General features: G+C 40.2%; 3 protein-coding genes across 7 annotated transcripts; all 3 read right to left on the bottom strand.

The window, feature by feature from the left end:
• Nucleotides 1–1,880: 1,880 nt before the first annotated feature.
• On the bottom strand, nucleotides 1,881–3,510 carry LOC104437909. The gene is made up of 4 exons (XM_039309817.1): nucleotides 3,420–3,510; nucleotides 2,436–2,650; nucleotides 2,180–2,255; nucleotides 1,881–2,047 (listed from the first exon to the last, which is right to left on the bottom strand). The coding sequence occupies exons 1-4, from the start codon at nucleotides 3,508–3,510 to the stop codon at nucleotides 1,896–1,898; spliced, it is 534 nt and encodes a 177-aa protein (XP_039165751.1). The 3' UTR covers nucleotides 1,881–1,895.
• On the bottom strand, nucleotides 2,926–5,597 carry LOC108958706 (disease resistance protein TAO1-like). Of its 5 annotated transcripts, XR_005549540.1 has the most exons (5): nucleotides 5,367–5,597; nucleotides 4,904–5,185; nucleotides 4,729–4,817; nucleotides 4,441–4,624; nucleotides 2,926–4,384 (listed from the first exon to the last, which is right to left on the bottom strand). XR_005549540.1 is itself a non-coding variant. In XM_039308907.1 (4 exons), the coding sequence occupies exons 1-4, from the start codon at nucleotides 5,580–5,582 to the stop codon at nucleotides 4,342–4,344; spliced, it is 918 nt and encodes a 305-aa protein (XP_039164841.1). In that variant the 5' UTR covers nucleotides 5,583–5,597; the 3' UTR covers nucleotides 2,926–4,341. The 5 variants fall into 5 exon arrangements, 4 of the variants coding, with proteins under 4 accessions (XP_039164841.1, XP_018726841.2, XP_039164840.1 ...); XM_039308907.1 differs by having other exon boundaries at nucleotides 4,441–4,817; XM_018871296.2 differs by having other exon boundaries at nucleotides 2,926–4,624.
• Nucleotides 5,598–6,415: 818 nt separating this feature from the next.
• LOC120291981 (toll/interleukin-1 receptor-like protein) lies at nucleotides 6,416–15,515 on the bottom strand. Its single transcript, XM_039309816.1, has 2 exons — nucleotides 14,916–15,515; nucleotides 6,416–6,470 (listed from the first exon to the last, which is right to left on the bottom strand). The coding sequence occupies exons 1-2, from the start codon at nucleotides 15,416–15,418 to the stop codon at nucleotides 6,416–6,418; spliced, it is 558 nt and encodes a 185-aa protein (XP_039165750.1). The 5' UTR covers nucleotides 15,419–15,515.
• Nucleotides 15,516–21,848: the final 6,333 nt, after the last annotated feature.

Genomic DNA, 21,848 nt, shown 5'->3' with positions numbered 1-21,848 from the left:
AACGGTGGAATTGGGTCATGCATGGAATAAAATTAAGCAAGCTTCCTCTGCTGAATAATTAGTATAACAATACAAAGCTAGGCAGCCCAATCAGCGTACGATCTTTAGACCCCAAAAAAAAAAAAAAAAAAAAAAAGTCAGCGTACGAGCTGAACATGTAGCTGTCGAACTTCATCTGTAGGATAGAGAAAAATGAAATTCAGTGGAGATCGAGTACCAACTACAAAACATCGCTGTTGGTCCTGCTGGCCTCGATGATTTTCAATAGAGGGTAGACATTTATAAATAGCAGATTCAAGGTTATAACTTATAAGCCGCAGACCTCGCATGCTTAGAGTCCTTAACTACTTGATTTATGGTTAACTGAGAAATGTCAACGAGAGCATATGACTAGAAGGTCGAAGGCCAAAATAAGGATACTTATGCTATAAATTTTTCATTTTGAATATTTACTTAATAGTTAATACCATTCACGACGTCAAATAGAACATCTTCTAATTCTTGAGATCAGCTGACTGGACTGCTTCAAAAATTATAAGAACGGAATAGCGGGAGGGCGTATAATTTAGTTAAAATTATGATAATTATTTATAAAAAAAGGAATATCACTATCAATTCTAGGGGAGAACAATCTTAGCAGAAAGAGAAATAACATTAGAAAAAGAGTAAAAGAGAAGACTCTGTCCGTTTACTCATTTTTGGGGATGAGGCATCAATTTATGCAATATTGTTGTGTCGTTAATTTTTTTTTTTCTCGAAGCAGGAAGCCATCATGAAAGCTCTCCTATTTACTTCAAAGACACCATTGCTCTCCACGACACACTCCACGCCAAATTCGAAACCACAACCTCATCCTCGCACTCCTCCTCGATCTCTTCGACCTACCGCTACTCGCATTTGCATGGTCATACTCACAAAAGCTTATGAAAGTTTGTGGATCCACATGATTCTATGCGTTATAAATCATTTGTATTCCTGCGGAAAGTTTTCTGAAGTAACCAAAGTTGATGTGATGGGGAACGTGCAAATTAGACTGGCGTGGCAAACTACTTTTGAGGCCATTAACATCCTAACATGACTTTTTCTAACGTTTAATCGTATCTGCTTGACGGATTTGGGACGTGAAGCATAGTGGGATGCGCGCAAGTGCTTTTTCAGGTCACGTTAATAAAAGAACCTATATGCCTTCAAGGACGGCAAGACCAACTCGACATCTAAATATTATAGTGCCATCTCCATGAACACAATTTGATAACTAATGATCATGAACTGACGGACGCAAGATCTTTTAACGTTTTGTATAAACCAGTTAGTAAAAAAGTTGAGGTTTTCGAAAAGCTCAAGTATCAAACTTGAGATTGGGATTGGCATGAAAAAGAAAATTGGGATTAGCTAGGAACTTGATAATACCCGTACGCAAACGGGTAGAGTTGGGCAGATCGGCCTTTGAGTCTTTCGACTGAAGAAAGCCCCACCTCTCTCTCTCTCTCTCTTCTAGATATTTCTGTAGAATAATCTTTACAAATATCTCGTTTATTGAAGTAGTTGGAAATAGATGTAGAAAAGGAGCCCACATCAGCGCGTAGGAGAATCCAATAAATAATATCTGGTCAAACGACTTGGATAATAGTCAAAGAGTTGGGATTAAATAGAGAACGCGTGGCCTATGCATCTACCACTGTCACAAGAGTATGTCGGTTAAGCAAGCCTATAACAAGCCTGTATACTTGTATTAAATATTCATATAAATAGTGAAGGTATTTTGCTATTTTGAGGAATAGCAAAACGAGTGTCACTCAACATCGACTACTTTTGAAGAAAAAAATAAAAATAAAAACAACAGCAACAACAGAATGACTGCCGTCCTTCTTCTTGTCCTATAGTCTTTCTTGTTGTCATCCTTCTTCTGAGCCTCTCTGGCCTGTCAGACTGGGACTAATGTCCGTCTTACACATCCATTTCAGTTTCCTCATCATCTCCACAGCATCAATATCTCTTGCCACCACCAGCCTCTGGTCCTTCAGGTTTATCTCGACTGACTTGACCCCTGCACATATGCAGCTAAATCACACTCTGTTTTGACTCGGATTTCTTAACTGCAGAAATTAAGATCTGGGATTTGTTCTTTTTATAGAAGTAGGGAGACAGATATGAGAAGAAGGGTTTATTTGATTGATACCTGCAAATCTAGAGACTATCTTCATGGCCTTCCTCTTGTCCTTGTTGTCGCACACATCCAGCTTGAGCACCGCTTTCTGTCACCAAAACAAGAACCAGAGCAACGTCAAAATAAACCCCTTTTAGCCCCACAAGGACCCCTTTCTCTTCAACCACTATAAGTAAAAGTCCTGGATCTCTAAAGAAAGGTTAAGGGGAATAAAAGTTAGATATTCGTTTCCGTATATTTACGGGAACGCCTGAGGGTGAGAGTTTACCAGCCTGTTTTCGTAGGTGTGTGGAATTTGAAAACTGGAATTCTCAAAGAGAAAGGTCCAAGAATCCTGCAGGCTTTTCTCTTCTGTTCTCGTATAATTAGAGATATGATGGGGAGAGATAGAGAGAAGTAAATAAGTTGAGCAGAGGAAGAAGCAAACGAGTGCGTGTGGGGAGAATCTTGGGGACGTTGCGGAGTTAGAGTCATCTAGGAAATCTAGTCAGCCAGAGTCAATTTCGCCCTAGTCAAGGTTTTGCAACTCATAGTCGTCTCGTACGACTGAGCGCAGTCGTTTTCAGGATTTGTTTTTGAAATCTATCAATATCTCATATAATGTCTTATATATAAAGCAAGTTTTATGAATTAATATTTCAAGAATGATTTATATGAGTTCATTGGCAATATTGAAGAACACTATCCAACACCATAAAGTCAAGTAGGGAAAATTAACTAAAATAGAAAAAAGAAAAAGAAAAAGTATGCAACTTAAAGTACAACAGAAGATGGCAACCTCAAAAAGAGGAGGAAAGATTGCTCTAGGATCCGCAAATATCCAACAAGAGAAAAGGAAGTAGAAATAAGTGGCTAAAGAAAGGATATTTGGCCAAGAAAGGAATCAAAGCTTTCTCTAATATATAAGACTTCCTTTCAATTTGGATTCCTTCCTTGACTAGCACAAGATTACATATTCATATTCCACTCATTTTAGTTGCAGGTATTGATTTATTTAGACACTAACAAAATATAAGAGCCCGGATTCCGCATACATTTTTTACTGTCTATTTAAAATCTTCTTTTTTAAATAGTATTTAAGTAACCATGTCTAGGTTGGACCAAAAAAGAAAAAAAAAAATTATGTCTAGCGCTTTAGAGGCTTTGGAATGCTTAACAAAAGACATCACGTCATCTATTTCTGAAAGTAGTAAAGATACTTTATGGCAGTCCAGATTAAACTAGTACTTGATTATCTAATCAATGTCCGTACTATTAACTCCTATGGTCAGCCTTATATCATACATTAGGCATAATTGCTCAAAGTCCCCTTGAACTTTAGCTCCCTTGCACAATAGCACCATACTTCATAAACACCATTTTACCCTCGTGAAATTGGCACTACTGCACAATAGCATGCAAACTTTGAAAAGTTGCAGATTACTCAACAAACTCTCGGCTGTGTTTCTGCCATTACTTTTTCCGTTTGTATGGCCATTAAAAATGGACCACTCTTCTTGAACAAAATAACGTCCATTACATGGGTCATGAAGTTAACAAAACACAGAACGATACATGGATTATAAAAGAAAATTGAGTTCGTCCATTTAGGTAAAACTTAAAGGCTACGATGGCTGATAAAATAATGGAGGCAACATAAATCAAAGTTTCTTTGGGTGAGGCAAATGTGAGAAGGTAATCTAAAACTTCTCAAAATTTGCAAGCTATTGCGCATCAGTACCAAAGTTCAAGAGAGCAATTATTGCTAAACATCAAGGCTTCGAAATAAATACATACCATATTACAAAATATCCAACACTCATTTGTTTATTTATTTAATTTATAGAAAAAACATTTCAAATTAAAAAGAACATGATGAAGGAACACTAAAGTATTTAAATTTTTTAAATATCATCTCTGATATATTTTTGTCGTTGGATTAAAAAAATTATCTTCTTCCAAATTCAGAATAATATTTGACTTTTTACTCTTTTGTAGTTTTGCCGAATTATAGCATCAAACAGAAATTAGAACAATTCAATTTCCAAGCCTATGCACTCACGTAGTCTATTGTATATTAATGAAGAAGATGACGCACCGAGTTTGATGGAGCAATCAACTCTATCGATGACGCCCCCATTGTGATACGCAAGTGTTTCAGAGAGGGTGGATGATTCTTGAATTCTACCCATTCCTCAGACACAGTAAGCTCTTCCAGATGAGAAAGAGAAGCCAACTCTGGAAGTGCACAGATGTTTGACAAATTTAAATCTAACTTTTTCAATCTAGATAACCTCTCAATCCACCTTAAGTTGCATCTTGTGATTTTCTTTGATTTGCCAATGCCTGTACTTGATAAGTCTAACTCTATCAATGATGTTAAATTTCCAAAGGAGCTTGGAAGTTCACACAACCCAGAACATCCTTGCAATGAGAAGCGTTGTAGCTTGGCTAGTGCCCCCAGTTCTTCGGGCAATTCTGTAAGACCAATGCATCCTTCAATATCTAATTCAATCAATGACTGTAGATGTCTAATGAAGCTTTGAATCCTCTTTAGCCTGCTGCAGTGTGCAAGAGTCAACCTTTGTAAATGTAAGCATTTAGAGAAGTCCGGGATTGTCGTTAAGCCATCACACTCTGTAAGGGATATAACTCTCAAATTATGTGCCCTCTGTAAAAATCAATGGCATGTTAAGTAAAAGATCCATTGCATAGTACACACCGGGACTATTAGACTAGAATTAAATCATGTAATACCTTGATCAAGTCCCATACTTTTGAATCATCTGTGAAGCCACTTGAGCCAAGTTCAAAAACAACAAGATGGTTCAAATACATATTGTCCGCCCTAAAATCCCAATGAGGACAACACCAATAAATCCATGTCAACTTTGAACGACACCTTGCAAAGTCCCCAACAAAGGTTCCATTGCATAACTTGAGAAATCTTAGGTTTTGTAATCTTTCAAATTCCTGATTTTTAATCTCTATGGAGTAATCAAATCCATCTATGTCAAGTGCTATAACCTTGTCCTTCCTCTCGCAAGTCAAATTTTGCAATAATGTGAGTAACTTCAGCAACTTCCAACCACCACATCTCACAACTCGAATGGGCAAGAAAAAAAATGATAAAAATCCCAAACAAAAGAAAGCAAAGGAACCCTTAGTTTCAGGATTCAACTTCTGTTTGAAAAATGAAAATGGAACTTTTCTTGCTTACCTCTTCGATTCTTATAATATCCAAGGCCTCTTCTGCAATCCACAACCTACTCTGCTTTCCAAGTTCACCATGGCTGTTGTCACGGACAATTTTCCTTCCTAGTGCTATGAGTTGATCATGCATCCAAAACTTATCATTATCCAAAATCTTTATCAAGCACCTCTCAGTAAGGACTTCAATTCCTCTTCGGGGATTTAGTTGACAATGGTCCCACATGTAAATTGGATTGGTCGTCTTCTCATTGAAAATAAGCATGATATATCTAGAAAATATGTTTCTGATTATTGTCTAAGCCATCATAGCTAATTTTCAATTTATTAAGAATCTCTTCTTCAGGTACATTCTTTAAATTATCCAACGTCTCTTTCCAAACTGCTTTGTTTTTCCTTTTAAGTGATGAACCTATCACTTCAATTGCCAAAGGAAGCCCTACCACACTTGAGACAATTTTATTTGAAAGACAACAATAATCATTCAATGGAGAGTCGGTACCAAAGGCATGTCGACAAAAAAGCTGAAGTGCGTGAGGAGCATCCATGTCTAGCATCTCATACTGTCGAATTTTACCATGAAATCCCTCATCTGATGGAATTGTTTTGTCTCTTGTTGTAACGATTATGTGAGATCTTGAACGTAATGAATAATTTCCTATTAGATGCTCAATATGCTGTTCTTTAGCAACATCATCCAAAACCACAAGGACCTCCTCAATGTGGAGTACTTCTCTAATCCTCTTCATCCCTTGTTCACTATCCTTGACTTGTTCGGCACATCTTGAACCAGCAATGTCATATAGTAGTTTCTTTTGCAGCCGGACTTTGCCCTCCTCGGTTGACGAGCTTACTCGAACATCCTCGAGGAAGCTACAACACCTTCCAAAGTGGGAAGACAATTGATTAAAGATGACCTTGGCCATGGTTGTTTTACCGATTTCACCCGTTCCGTAAATTGCAATAAGCCGCACATCACATTGGTCGGTAGCTGATAACCTTGTCAATTGTTTCACCTGATCATCAAGTCCAACTAAATGTCGAGGCACTTTTTTTGCTTTATCTCCAGCTTCTCAATACGTTTTCAACAACCGATTTGACAATCTCTACTTGACTGCCACGCATAAAAGCGCTTTCATTAGTTGACTAAAATAATTTCACACCCACGCATTGTACGTGGAATTGTCAAAATTTTAACTAGATTGAAGTCATCATGAGCAATATATGATACGCTGAATAATTATTATAGGCTAGTTTGATATAATTACTAGATATTATGTACATTTATGAGTGGAGATATTTATGAAGACTATAGTATTGGCTTACATGATGGCAAAAGTTACGAAGTGGCTACTATATCGTGCATAAGCAAAATTTCAGCATTTATAGCTAAGCCTGGAAAAAAGGTTCAGCACTCGTAATAGGAAAATCATGAACCGAGATAGTGTAGACAAATGCAACGTCATCCATCGAACACCGTGATATGTGAAGAAAAATGTATTCCTGAAAAACAAAAAGAAAACAAGCCCAAAACATGTGTCTTGCCTCAACCTATGCATGTAAGTCTTCTATGGATATGATTATGTCAGATGTAATGGCATTTAAAGAGCCGTGTCACAGTAATATTTATTCAAATTTTAAGATTGAGAGACCTGACTCCCATGGGGTTAACTTGATGATTAAGAAATGAAGAAATGTGTGTGGATTAGGCACACATCGCTCGTTTGATTCTCTACACCATCAAGTGGATACAATTCTATGTTTGGACTACCTACCTGGGCCTTGGCTTTACCTGGAGTTTGTAGCATAGGTCATAGTTTGGTAATTTACCTATCCAAAGTGGACTTCCTTATTGATGTTAAAACAAAATGCCGAGACTCTCGCAGTTTGCTTTCCAGTAACTCCGTCTTTTAGTTAAAGCTCCAAAACTCTCAAGCGGCATGTAGGTCATATTGACTAAATAACCCAAAAGCACAAGAGACGGCCCACTCTAAAAAAATTGTGCAAAAACAGCTCATTCACATTTGAGAAGTTAATGGCCGTCCACATGCCATAATAATGCATACTAAGTGTTAATTTACCGTATGTTACATTTAAATTTATCAATTGCCAAATTATGCGTTGTTATGATGAATGACGATACGCATATTAAGATGTCAAAGTAAATGCCATGCGATAACCCCAAAACAAAAATACAAATGCCATGCAGGCTCATTTTCGAGCCATTTGGCCCACTATTCATTTCCACCTTTATTACTTTGGATTAAATTAAACGGATGATTGCTGATTACTATATCCAGGCATTTTAATTTGCCTGAGACAACCCTGAAGAAAGGTGAAAAGGAAAATAATAAGGACAAATTACTTTTTTTTTTTTGGTCGAAATTGCATCTGCTTTCATTTACTTGGATAAGTTCGAAGCTAATACATTAGAAACGCAGCAGTAAGTAGATCTAGTAAGGCTATCGGGGGTATTTTACCCGGTTACGGGGAGGATTTGTTTTCGGTGGGCTTTTACAACCCAAATCCACGTGCTTGTTCACTTCTTCGCTACGGTGGGCCAAAGTGAGGCCCGTAAAGTTTTCCATTCTTTCGCGGATCCGGTCCACCAGCCCCGCCACTTCCCAACTTGGTTTTGTCTTTTGCTCGAACCGCTTGCACGAGCAGGAGGGAGTCGAGTGTACTTGCATCACTTCGGGTCGAGCGACTTGATAGATGTTCTAGGGTTTCCATGAGGGCTTCAGCTTCAGCTTGTTCTCGCTAAAGAGGCTTCACTGATTTCGAAAATCCATCAACGAGGCTTCCCGCGAGTCACGGCAGATGCAAAGCGATGGCGCTCTGTACCCAATCTGTCCTCTCGTTTGGCCGAAAAACCTGGTGTGTTTTGTCTCTACAGCTCAGATCCGGTGGCTCGCGGTCATGCTCGACAGAGGAGGTGCTCCGGTCACCGACTCGCCCGAGTCTCCCTCGCGGGGTTGGATAAGCCGGTTTGTGCCCGTTTTCCGCCGCCCTCCGGTTCAAGTGCTTGATCGGAGATTACATTCGCAACCCCTTCCCCCCCGCCTTGTACGTGTTCCCGCTTCGTTTGCCCCGCACGCTGTTCGTTCCAGCTCTTTCGGTTTCTGTTTGTCCCGTAATCCGGCAGATCTGGTGATAATATTTCCTCGTCGGGTAAGCTTCTAAATGAAGGTTGTTCATGGTCCCTACGGATCCTTCCTCGAGGTTGTGTGACCCCTTTTCGTGTTTTCTCCAGCTCTCCTCTTCTTTCGGATCTTCCAATTGAAGGCTCGGCGTACCATTCCTCCGAAGATGATGTGCTTTTTTTCTGTTCATTATCTCTCCGTAACTTTCCTGGAGGAGGTCGGCTGTTCCATCTCCACGAATTTCTTCTCTGTTCTCCACCACAGCTCGACTTACTCTGTATCCGGTCTTGTGACTGCTCTCCAGATCTGATTTATCAACTTCGTTCCCGACAAAAGAAGCATCTATATTGATGCTCAGTGTGTTTGGTGGCGGTGGAGTCCATCTGTGCTTATGGGTATTGTTCTTTTTTGCAGCTGTTGGCTTGCTGTTGCAGCTCGTGTAGTTCTCATGTAGAGCTATGGCTTTGGACAGGGTCTGATACGGAGACAGGGGATGATGTTCAAACACAAATCGGTTTCTATCCTTCCAAATGCACCACAGAACCGTAGCAATCAGGTTGAAATCATGAGCTTTACTTGGGTTTTCTCTGTTCGAGTATAACCATTCATCTATTCTTGTTAATCCAATTCTGGAAATTTGGAGGTGCAGGGGGCTCAATCGCCATAACTCGATGGTCCAGGGGCAGAGCAGTAGCGCATGTTCAGTGGTTTCGACTTCGTTTTTGCAGATTGGGCATAGAGGATCAGGTACAATTCTCCTCCTGTGTAGGTTTTTGACAGTTGGTAGAGCATTCTGACACGCGTTCCATAGGAATTGTTTTACTCTTAGTAGTGAATTTGATTTCCAAATGAGATTCCAGAGATCTGGCTGTGTTTGATGAGAGGAGGATGCTGATGTGTTTATTGGGATGGCTGTTTGATTTCTGCAATAGATATACCCGCTTTTCACTGAATAATCCCCTGATTTGTTGCTCATCCATACCATCTTGTCTGCTGTGGACGGTAATCCTATAGGGGTTTCTAGGATTTCCTTAACTCTGTTATCATCGAACAAAGACCGTAGTATTTTCACATTCCATTTCCCATCCCGTTGCTGTATTAAAGCTGCCACTTTTTCTGGCTCGTTTCTTGATGCTGGCCCTCCTATAATTCCGCTTTTCAACCATTTATCTCCTCGGATTGAAATAGTTTGTCCGTTGCCCACAGCCCACATCACTTGAGGAGCTATCAACTCTCTTCCCACGACGATGCTTTGCCATCCCCATGACGGTCTAGATCCTTTTCCAGCGTTCCAAAAGTCACCTTGTGGGTAGTATAGTCCCTTTAGAAGTTGACTTAGGAGTGAGGAAGGCTGCTGGGATATCCTCCAAGCTTGCTTGCTCAACATCGCCTTATTGAAGGATAAGAGATCTTTAAATCCGAGCCCCCCTTCTTCCTTTCTGAGTTTTAGATGCTCCCATTTTTTCCAATGAATTCCAGCAGATTTATTTCCACTCCGCCACCAAAAGTTTGATATTTTCTTCTCAATGGCTTTGCAAATTGAGACGGGAGTTTAAAGATGGACATAGCATATTGTGGGATTGCCTGCACAACAGACTTGATCAATATTTCCTTCCCTGGTTTTGATAGCAAGTTTTCTTTCCAACTCTCCAACTTCATGCTTACTCTTGCAAGAATCCATGCAAGTACATATTTTTTCGAACCTCCCCAATCTGAGGGCATCCCTAAATATTTTCCTGTTTTGTCTATTTCTTGAACTCTTAGCATCTCCGCCATATTCCTTCGCAAAATCGTGGGGCAGCCTTTGCTGAAATGGATACCCGACTTGTTGAGATTAATAGCCTGCCCGTGGCAAAACAAGATTGGTGCAGATGGCCGCCAAATTCGACATTCCACAATAGTACCGTGAAGGAAAAATATCGAATCATCTGCGAATAGCAGGTGTGAAAGTGTTGGGCAGCATCTATTTAGCTTTATTCCTCGTAGAGTGCCATTTGAAATTGCTTGTTTCATTAGGAGGGAAAGAACATTGGCCACTATAATGAATAGATATGGGGAGAGTGGGTCACCTTGTCGTAGTCCTCTTGATAGCTTGAAAAAAGGTAGGGATTCCCCATTGAAGTTTATGCTAAACGACACCGTAGATACACATTGCATCACCCATTCAACCCATTGATCACAAAACCCCATCTTCTTTAAGCTTGCTTGTAGGAAGTCCCATTCGATTCGGTCGTAGGCTTTTTGCATATCAAGCTTAAGGATCGCTTGAAATTTACTCTTCCTCTCCCGAGTTCGCAGCTTATGTAGCACCTCTTGTACGATCAAGATATTGTCTTGGATTTGTTTGCCCCCCACAAAGGCACTTTGTTCTTCGGCAATAAGACTCGGGAAGTAAAGGTTTCATCTATTGGTCATTACTTTGGAAATGATTTTGTAAATGAAATTACATAGGCTGATGGGTCGGAATTGTTCTAACTTTTCTGGGTTTTTGACTTTGGGAATGAGGGTGATTAGGGTTCTGTTTAGGTCTGGGTTTAAGTGTCCTGTTTCAAAGAAATTCTGAACTTCATTGAAAATTCCCTGACTTAGATCTGGCCAATGTTTTCTGTAGAACAGCCCATTCAACCCATCCGGTCCTGGAGCCTTATTAGCTCCTAATTGTTGCATTGCCTCTGTTATCTCCTCCATTGTGACAGATTTCACCAATCTTTGATTCATGCTTCCGTCCACTAAGATTGGAATTTGTTGTATGACAGGTTGAAAGTCGCGAGCCCCCATTGACAAATAAAGGTTCTTGAAGAAAGTTTCTGTCGTTTCTTTTAAAGGTAGATCCTCCTTCACCCACTCACCGTTGGTATCCTTGAGTAAGGTAATTATGTTTCTGTTTCTTCTTTGAATGGTTGTTGCATGGAAAAATTTTGTATTTCTGTCTCCCCATTTCAACCAGCTTATTCTTGAACGCATCCCCCAGTACAACTCCTCTTGCCGCCATAGCTTTTCAATCTCCTTATTTATATTCTTTGCTGCCTCACATTCTTTACAAACTTCAGTTGCATTTGTAAGGCTTTGTAATTCACTTTTCAGCTCATCTATTCTCCGTTTGGCATTCTGAAATCTATTTTTACTCCACTGTGCCAATTGTTTTGCCACCTTTTGCAGTTTTTGAGCCAAGTTCAGCCCTTGAGATTCCCCTTCAGCCCAGCCCTTACTAACTATCTGTCCGCTTTCTTCATCTTCAGCCCAGAATGCTTCATAGCAAAAAATCCTCCTCTTCTTTGTTCTCCTCGTCTGTAAACGAATTAGAATAGGGCTGTGATCAGACCCTACAGCTGGTAGTGCAAAGCTTTCTGCATTAGGATAGGATAATCTCCACTCGAGATTGCATAATCCCCTGTCTAGTCTTTCCTTAACAAATTGATCTCATGTTCGGTTGTTGGTCCAGGTGAAAGCGCAGCCTTTGGATTCTAAATCCATTAATGAGCATTTCTCAAGAAAATCCCTGAAGGCTGTCAACCGATAGTTTTCGCTCGTTTGCCGCCCACTTTTTCCCAATGATACAAGACTTCATTGAAGTCTCCCAAGCATAGCCATGGTAAGTGGTGGTGGGTACTTGCTATATAAAGTTCCTCCTATAGTAGTATTCTTTCTCGGAATGCATTAGGAGCATGTATGAAGGTAATTTGCATTTGCTATCTGTTTTCTATTACTTGACAGAGAACACTTATCTGGTTGTTAGAAAATGATTCAACTAATATTTCAACTTGGTTATCCCAAAACATAGCCAAACCCCCTGCAATTCCTTCCGGGTTCACGACAAAACACTGCTGAAACCTCAACCTCCTCCTTAACTGATGTAACTTTTTCTCCCGATTTTTAGTCTCCATTAAAAATAAAACACTGGGCCTTTCTTGAGTCACTAGGACTCGCAGCGCCGAATTGTCGGGGTGTGCCCAACCCCGACAATTCCAACTTAGAAGTTTCATGGCTTTGTTGGTGGCTTATTAGGGCTAGCCACCAAAGCCCACTGACATGTCTTCTTCATTTCCTCAATCGGGGTCTCTATCAGCTGAGTAGTGTCAATCTCCAGTGTTTTGGAACTTTGCGCGCCGTAAGGGTAGAAGCGCTTACCTTTTTTAGCTGATTGGTGCTTAGTGCCTTTAGATTTGTGCCTGATCAGCCTTTTCTCCCCTGTTTCAGCCTCTAACATTGCTTTTTCTTCCTCCTTTTGCTGTTCTTCATATAGGACCATTGCTGATGCTTCATCAATACAGCCGCTTCCTCTCTTTTTCGGGCTGTTATCCCCCACGAGTTGTATTGCTAACTGCTGTGTGGTTGAACTGGTTGCCTTCTGAGTTATCTGTTCTGCTTTCTTCTGTCCCCTTACATTGTTTAAGTGATGATCCTGCTGCTGGTTTTCATTTTCTGAAACAGAATGCATAGGGGTCTCTGGTACGCTTTCTGTGTCATCGAGGACCGGTTCCTGTTTGCCATAAAAGATTTTCCCATACGGGCTTAATTCCTGCACATCCGCTCGAAGCCAATGCCCATATCTTCCTGGTAAATCATCCGACAGCCCTGATTTCTCATATGGGATTTCCTTGCATGCAGTAGCATAATGCCCCATTCTTCCGCATGAGTAACAATAGTGTGGTAATCGCTCATATTTGCACTCTACCCATACTTTCTTCTTTGCCAAATTCACAAGTATTCCCGTTTTTAACGGGTTTTCCAGATTCAGTATCACCTTGGCTTTTCCCATTTTATAGTGGCTATTGCCTCTTGGTTCCAATTTCACCGCTAAAACTTCCCCCAAATTTTGAAGCTAATTCTCCGATGACATCGTTAGTGACTCTCCCAAACGGCAAGCCATAGAAATTGACCCAAAAAGCACATTTACTAAAGTCATAACAGATATCCGGGGTATCTGGGTCACATTCTTTTAATACTAATAAATTACTGGAGAAGCACCATGGCCCTGTATCTAAAACTCTCTGTTTTTCTTCTTCCGATTGGAAAGTAAATGAGAAATGTCCTGCTCCAAGCTGAGAGCAATTTACCCTGTCCACTTTCCACACCCGGGTCATAGTACCCACAAAAGACGGAAATGCACATTTGGTCTGGAATATAGTTTCCCAAATAAAGTTTTCCGGCACTCAATCAATTTGTCTTCTGAGATAGCGCATTGTATATCGACAACATCATTCTCAGACCATAACTCACCTAAGCTTTTGCACAGGGCTGCAACCCGCCTTTCTTCATCAAGCTGATCAGCCATAGTTTCGCCAGGATTTGATTTGAAGGGAGCTTCGAATGAGGAATAACACCACTATGTTGATGAAGTCCAAAAGGAAAAAAGGAGGGACTCGCCTGTGGGTATCGGACCACAGCACCACCGTGGAGATGAGGCCAAAAGACGGAGGAGTCGACAATGGGATTCAGTCGACCGCAATGGGTTTTCTGGGTTTACCCATTAGGGAACAAACGGGTTACTTTGTTGATGGTGTCATTTGGATTTTAGGGTTTTGGGTGTTTCATTACAGGTTCAAAAAGGAGGAAAGCCGGCCATGACATCCGACTGGGGTGGAGGCATGATCGAGTGAGGGTTTCAACGGGTATTAGGATGACGGAGGAGGTTAGGGTTAAACATCATAGGAGAAGGATCTCACCGGGGAGATGGGAACCTACCCAGCGGTAGGAGGAGACTCGCCATTCTCAGCGCGAGAGAACTGTCGCTCATGTCAAGCAATAAGGACAAATTACAAAAAGTGATTTTCCACACACATCGAATTGCATGTCCACAAATCAAATTCCCCATTTTCACTCTTGTTTTTCAAATTGCATTCATCGCTATAACTTATTAATTCAATTCAATGGGTAATAATAACTTCTCACACCCCTACACTGTTAGTGCCATTTCTCTCTTTCTCTCTCTCTCTCACCCACCACCACCACCCCCCCCAACAACCCTCTGTGCGCACGGCCACGCCACTCGGAGGCCTCCGCACCATCGCCGAGCAATGGTGGTCGCCTCTAGCTTGGGCCAAACCTCGATTTGGACCTCTAGTGAGCTCTGCAAAACTCGAGGCCCTGGGATGATGGCCCATCATTCTTTACATGTTCTTAAGATGCTCTCGCTTCTTTTGAATATTTAGACGTGAAATTTCTTCACCCAATCATAGTTTCCTTGTGTAATTGGTGTTTCTTGGGATGCCACATGTATATTTTAAGTTTTTTTTTTTTTTTTAGATACAAACTAGTTACTTTGATACGTGATGATGCAGATCGAATTGAAGTTGTCCACATCATACGGGAAATTTTTAGGGAAGATGTTAAAAGAAGAGGATGAGAGCAGCAACTGGACACTTTGTCTTGGGCAAACTAAAAATGAATAAGTAGGGCTTTTCAAAAAGTAATACCTTTGGTCCTCTGTCACATTCAATCCCTTGATTTTAGCTACCCTTTCAAGAGCCGCTCTCCACGCCTCGACTTCATCAGGAGACTCCTTCGAGTGTTCCAGAAAAGCGTCGGTATACAGTGGATTCTTAAATTTAACGTCATCAGGTTTCACATGAAAGAAAATAGGAATGATACTTTTTTTACCCTCTGACTTAGACACGTTGTCTACTATACGTGCAAGCTCACGAAGGCACCATTTACTAACAGCATATGTCTTGGAGAGGATGGGTATGTAGATTATGGAGCCATCGATAGCACGTAGAAGGCTCTCTCCAATCACATTGCCGACATGGAGTTCCTCATCATCCCTAAATACGCAAAATCCAACTTCTTTCAAGCCATCATAGAGGAAGTCTGTGAATCCATGACGAGTGTCGGGTCCTCTGAAACTCAGGAACACTTGATACTCACCTTCTAATGCTCGTGCAACATCACTACTCATTCCAGCCTCTGAGCTTCCCATGGCTAGGAAGCTTGTTACTTCCAGATCTCTCTCTCATCTAAAGAGAAAAAAGGCTGGTGTTGTGTGGCATCGCTAAGAAATGAGCTGAGGTTTTGGATACGAACGAGGAACGAGGCAAGTGATTTCCAAACCTAAAATACTTGGCCTGCTCGCTTTGAAACAAAATTTAATTGCAAAGAGACAACGCGAAGGTGTCTTAAGGCTTTTCAACAAGTTCGGAAATTTTGTAGAGGCCAGTCAGACGTTCTTATCCTGTCAAAAACCAAAAATCAAGAAAAGAAGGGGAAGGATATTCCAATTAGGCGGCCCATGGGAAGAGCACGTGGAGAGAGAGAGAGAGAGGGAGAGAGTGATTTTGAATGACAGAGAGGGCATGTGAGCATGAGGAGACGGTGCAGCAGCTTGAATTGTACAGCCAGGTTCAGCGACTTCACTGCCAAGCACGCGCGCCGTTTCGTTGTCCAAATCAACATGCCTCGTCGTTTGGTTCCTCTAAAGCGAAATATATATTTTAATATATATGTATGTAAATTATATAAAAATATTTAATATAATATCTACTCCTGAATTATTAATGAAAATACTACATCGAATGTTTTCATACAATTCAGGGATTGTATTGATTATGTATAAAAAAAAATTCTCAAATCATATTAGATAAATTTAAAGTTTAAAGTCCACATTGCATATTGAATTAAAGTTCGAAATCATATTGAATAAATTAATATTTTATGGATCAAATTGCACATTTGATCAAAGATCATAAATTGTTTGCTAGTCCTGTAGATTACTTTTAACTATCCCGTAGCATAACATTGACTTATTGGCTTTGTTAATTAAAATATGTAAAAGTATCTAATTGAATATCTAAAATTAAAAACGAAGAAGGCAAATTATATTTTTCTGTCTTTTGTCTATCGAAAGAAAATCTCTAGATGCACATATTATAGGAAACTAGACATTTTATAGGTATCCAAAAAAAAAAAAAAAAAAAAACCAAAATTACTTTTGATTTGCGCGACATTCCTATTGCGACCATTTACCTCCCATGCGGGATGGATCACTTCTGGTAGCCCAAAACATGGTGGAGAAGAGGACCAAATCCTGCAAACATTGAATAGTTAAAAGTCGAGAGTGTTAAGAGGTATGTCATTTTCTGTTGTGGACTCCGAGGGAAGTGCACTTTTTTTTTGTTCGGAAAAAAAAGACCTGGATTTTACCTGTTAATTTATTAATTAATCGGCCTCTAATGAGACAAAATGCCAGCAATTTTTTGCATAATTTCGTACTCTCAAGTGGTCCAGTCCATAAGTAATGATGTTAATCTCAGCACAGCCTTGCATTTTTTAGACGCTCCGTTTTTTAAATGAAGCGCCCCGGACTTTTCAGCAAGTGAAAATTTTTTTGGACTCCTTGAAAGAACGTAAAGGCAAATTTGCTGCTAATCAGATAAGTTCACAATTATTTTCCTTTTTGGCTTGATAAGATACATGTGCAAACCCATAGGCCCAAGGTTGCATGTCTTGGAAATGAACCGAGGTCCCACCTTTTGAGAATTATATGTAGCTTTCTACGGATGTCTCTGTGGATAAATAATCTCATAAGTCATAAATACTGACTCTAGTGTTTGGGATATGTTTGTAAAAGATACTAAGGTGATAGTTGTAAGGAAAATAGGAAATTAGACATCGATTATATTGCATTATCCTAGTCAACTGGAATACATAAAGTCACCCAAGCTCAACCGTTTTTTTGGTAGATTTGATTTTTTAAGATAACATGATGTCATTTGAGGGTATTGTATTGTTGTATTAAGTATAAATCCTTGAAAATTTAAATTAATTCAATGCCACAGTCAAGTCATTGCGAGAATCTTTCTCAAAAGATAAGAGATTTTTTCTGGATTGGTCCGAGGGAAGAAACAAAGTTGGCTGCCTCACTTTAATATCAAATCTAATCGTCTATATCCCACCTAACGTTCTGCAGCAGCAAGTGGACACCAGCGAAGGCGTCCAAGACATTTCAACGAGTTATAGAAATTTTTTTAAGACTCCTTGGGAGACCATAAAGGCCAATCAGAAGCTCTTATTTTCTTCTTTTCTTGCAATAGGACATCAAGTCCCTAAACTGTTGAAAAATGTTCAATCATGTCCCTCAACCTTTTTTGGTAACCGAGGGACTACACCATGAGCTTAAACGGCCAGGCTCCTATACCTCGGGAGACTAAGACATGACCAACACCACGGCCTCCACTTATAACACTAGCAACCGGTAGGATTTGAACTTCGACCTCGGCGATAAGGGAGAGACTCTAATACCAGCACGGCTACCCACAATTGGGTTCCCTCAACCTTTTTTTGTGCAACCAAATTCCCAAAAATTATGTACTTTTTTTCTTGGCTCTCATTCATATCTTCAGTGAGGTAGGGGCCGACTCAAATCTGAGGCGAGGGTTAGTGTCCTTCATCACTTGTACCTGTAAGAAGATCGGAGAGCGTGTGTATACCGGACTGTGAGGTGGTGGACGTCGCAAAGCGTGTGTTCGTGGATAACCTATTGAAGAAGATCCAAGAGGACAATCCCCGGCTTCTCCAGGAGCTTCATGTGCGAGTGGACAGGACCAAAGCGAGCAAAGAGTGCAATCGTCTACAAAAACTAAAAGGATACAAATGCATTTCTCATGAATTTCGTGAATTGATTTCATTTATTGCAGAATGAATTCATCTTTAAGCAGAACGAATGCAATCTAGAATGCACTACAAAACTTCTTTTAGATGTAGATGCATGCGTTTCTCCAAAATGAATTTCTGTTTGGTTTTTTTTTTATAAATTTAATTGGGTTAATATCGTGAAAAATCTCAAACTATATATCTGTAACAAATATACTTTAAATTAATTTTTTGATTACCAAAAATCCCAAACTAGTATATCTGCGAAAAAAATTTTGACACATAAAATGCCATGTCAGCGTTTAACGACCACATTAGCATCTCCATTTGTAATTTTAATAGAAGAACCAATTCAAACAAAACAAGTATACAGTTTAGGGATCCATTCTATAAAAAAAAAAAAAAAGTTCAGGAACCTTTCTGTACATTTTGCTAGTTTAAGGACCCCATGTACCTCAAACCACCCCCCTTCTTTTTTTTTTGTGCGTGCGTGCGCATATGATAAGGCTCGTGATTAACTTACGTTAGGCCAATAGCCAGTGCAATACGTGGCATTATTGGGAAATATTTTAGGAATGATATTTTCTAAGGCTTTGAAACGTTAATTAGTACTCATAAACACCATTGATCAGAAATAATGTCTATCACTCCTTTGAGACTTCGTTTTTCAGGACCCAAAATCGAGTTCCTATTCTTCGGTGCTATTTTTATTTCCTACCTTTTGAAAATTATTTAGGCATTCAAAATCGACACGCCTTGTTTGATTTCTTAGCATTTTCAAACTTTTTCTTAGAGAGCTGATTTGAACAATGGTTGGAGGTCAGATTTATCTTAGGTCCTGTTTTCTTTATGTGATTCTAATTGATGCTTGAATTCTATTCTTCAGTGCAAGATTAGAATGGTTCAATATGTCTTACAGCTATGTGAGTGCATATAGATGAAGTGGGGGAGACATGCTCCACCCTGTCCAAGTCTTTTCCCATTAGCTTCTGTCAACTGCTTTTCGGTTTGGATCATTCACGGGTGCCACATTCTACCCTAATAAATAGATTTAGATTCAATTTCAGCGGAGAGTGTCATTTTCGTACACCTAATAAATTGGGATAAATGACGGATACTTGCACCCTGCCCCACTTGATCGCACTAAAGCATCGGGTCTTTAATAGAAACATGGACATCACAAAAAAGAACCAATAAAAGAAAAAGGTAAAGCAAAGAATAGTCATGAATCACAGCTACCTTTCCTTTTACCACTTGTAGCACCAACTTTTCTAGTGTGAACTAGAAATTAGGAAGGAATATTGATTAAGGTTATGACGTGGGGTCTCCTGTCTAATTCTGTGACCGCTGATTGCTGCCCTACTCCAGCTATCAGACTGCGATTTAGACAATTTGTTGTCAAGCTGGTCCAGTATCCATGCTCACGCCTGGGTTCTCTGAACCGAAAAAGCTTAGCCTCCAATTCACACAGTTTAGCTGTTTCTCACTAAATCTTAAAGGTCTTATAGTTCATATAAAATTCTGAAGCCGTTCAATTATCAATGAGGACACTAATTCTAAGGATTACAGCAGAGCCTTAACTCCTGGTAGAGCAAGTGACCAAGGAAATAGTTCCCAAAAGTAGGAAGAGCAGAAGAGCACATACTGCTTCGACGTCCATAAGATCCATATTTTTCGGTTTCTGCACATGACCAGAGGTGTTCGGGTCAAAGACGCTGCCAATAAAACGGTATGCTTGAGCCAAATCGGTTAAAGCCACATTCAAATTAAAATACGCGACTTGTTAGTATAAAATGCAGAATGAAACTACCGAAACTACCGACGTAAGATCATTCAACTACACAGTTAGGATGCAGAGACCACTGTTTCAGTGGGGAAAATTGTCTAAAAAGTTCTAAACCTATTACAGTTTTGCCAATTCAGTCTTAAACCTTTTAACTTTGCTAATTGAGTCCTAAACCTTTTCATTTCTTGCCAATTAAGTCCATCCGGTCCATTTTGGCCGGAAATGCTGATGTGGACGCCGGCAAGGCCACGTAGAACCGCTAGTGCCGACGTTGATAATTTTTAATAATATTTTAATATTTTAAAATTTTTTTATTTTTTTTATTTTCTGTTTTCTTTTTCCTTTTTTTTCTTTTTTGGCCTTTTCCGATGGCCGGCCACCAGCCACAGCGACGGCCGACCATAGGCCACGGCCGCCGACTAGCCTCGCCCGCCTAGGCAAGCGTCGGGCCTCGCCCGCCTCGCCGCTCGCCACAGGCAAGGCCCGCCGAGTGATCGGGACGCTGGCGCGAGGCCGCCCGCCCCGGCGAGGGCTGGCCTCGCCAGATCCGGGCGAGGGAGCCCCCCAGCCGGGCGGGCGTCGGCTTGCGGCCGGTGGCCAGCTCTGCTTGTGGGCTTTAATGAATTTTGTAGGCCTTATGTTTTGACCTTTCTCTAGTGGCCCGATATCTGAATAACAAGGAAACCAAGTCAATAAACAGAAGTGGAAGGGTTTGGGACGTCGTCTTCTTCTCCAATTGCCAATACTTCTATTTTCTCGTGAGTTTCACTTTCGATCAGTTGTTGTTCCATGAGCTAATGTTGGATGCAAAAAGTGGATTCTTATGTTGCTTACCTATTAGGACGGAAATTTGCGCCTTTTGTTATCCCTTTCATCATAACATGCTTTTTGATGCTTGATTGGATTAGATGATCGGACTTGTCTGGTTGTATACCTAGTGCATCATGATGTATGATGTGTTAACTTGGTTTTGAGTGCCATAAGAAGTCATGTTTTGATAGGTGGAATAGCTTTGAGTAACTTAATTTTTATTCCTTAAATAATCTGTTAATACTTCCATTTTCTCACTATTTCCAATATTGTGTTTCCTTTTAAACTTCTATTTATTTGTGCGAGTCTATTGGAGCATAAGTTCTTGATTTGTCTCTCCTTTTATATATTTTCAAAATATGATTCAACTAAGCATAAGTTGCTGAAATTGTTTTTTCAAAGCAACTTTAGTATACATTGTGTCATATGCCATTAGATCAGGTGTTGCTTCTTCTCCCGCGGCATGAATTTGGTCCTTGCACGCCTTAGCTTGTGTGCGGTAAAGAGTTACAACACTTCTTCCTCCTTGTTAGTGAGAGACGCCCCTTGACAAGCTTCCAACTCCCATCCTTGGACCGACTTTTCAATCCGTCATTTAAATTTCCGGTAGAAATCAAGTTCGTCCGAATGTCTGGAATTTGCCTCACATGCTCGAGCATTAGTTTGTTGCCCAAGCTAGTTTCTAGACAACATAAACAATTTTCGCAACATCAGAATTGCCCATCTTCACAAAACTCTAATCTCACGCCTTGTAAGACACAAAGAAATCAACACGTGGGGTGGAAGACCTGAGGCACCACCATCCATGATCCAATCCAACTCCTGCTACCGCAAACCATCATCATCACAAGGAGACAAAACAAACAAGTCTTCTAGGGAACTTCCCTAGAAGGAAGTGCTGATCAAATAAATAAAAAAAATTAATGTCACATTTATGCCCTGTCTTGATTAAACAAACAAGTCCGTAACATCTATATTTAATGAACATTTATGTTTCGGCCGAATCAAATGTTATTTTGCTTAAGAAACACTCATAAAAATAAAATAAAAATTAAAACTCGACATTCTAAACGAATCAAAAACGGAACCCCAACTGAATGTATTCCGAGTGCACATAGTGCTTCAACAAACCATTGGGTCCTGGCGCATTTTGTACAATGCAAGC

The sequence above is a fragment of the Eucalyptus grandis genome, chromosome 3 (assembly GCF_016545825.1).
Source record: "Eucalyptus grandis isolate ANBG69807.140 chromosome 3, ASM1654582v1, whole genome shotgun sequence".
NCBI lineage: Eukaryota > Viridiplantae > Streptophyta > Magnoliopsida > Myrtales > Myrtaceae > Eucalyptus > Eucalyptus grandis.
Note: the sequence above shows the minus strand (reverse complement) of the source record. Positions and strands in the feature narration are given on the sequence as shown.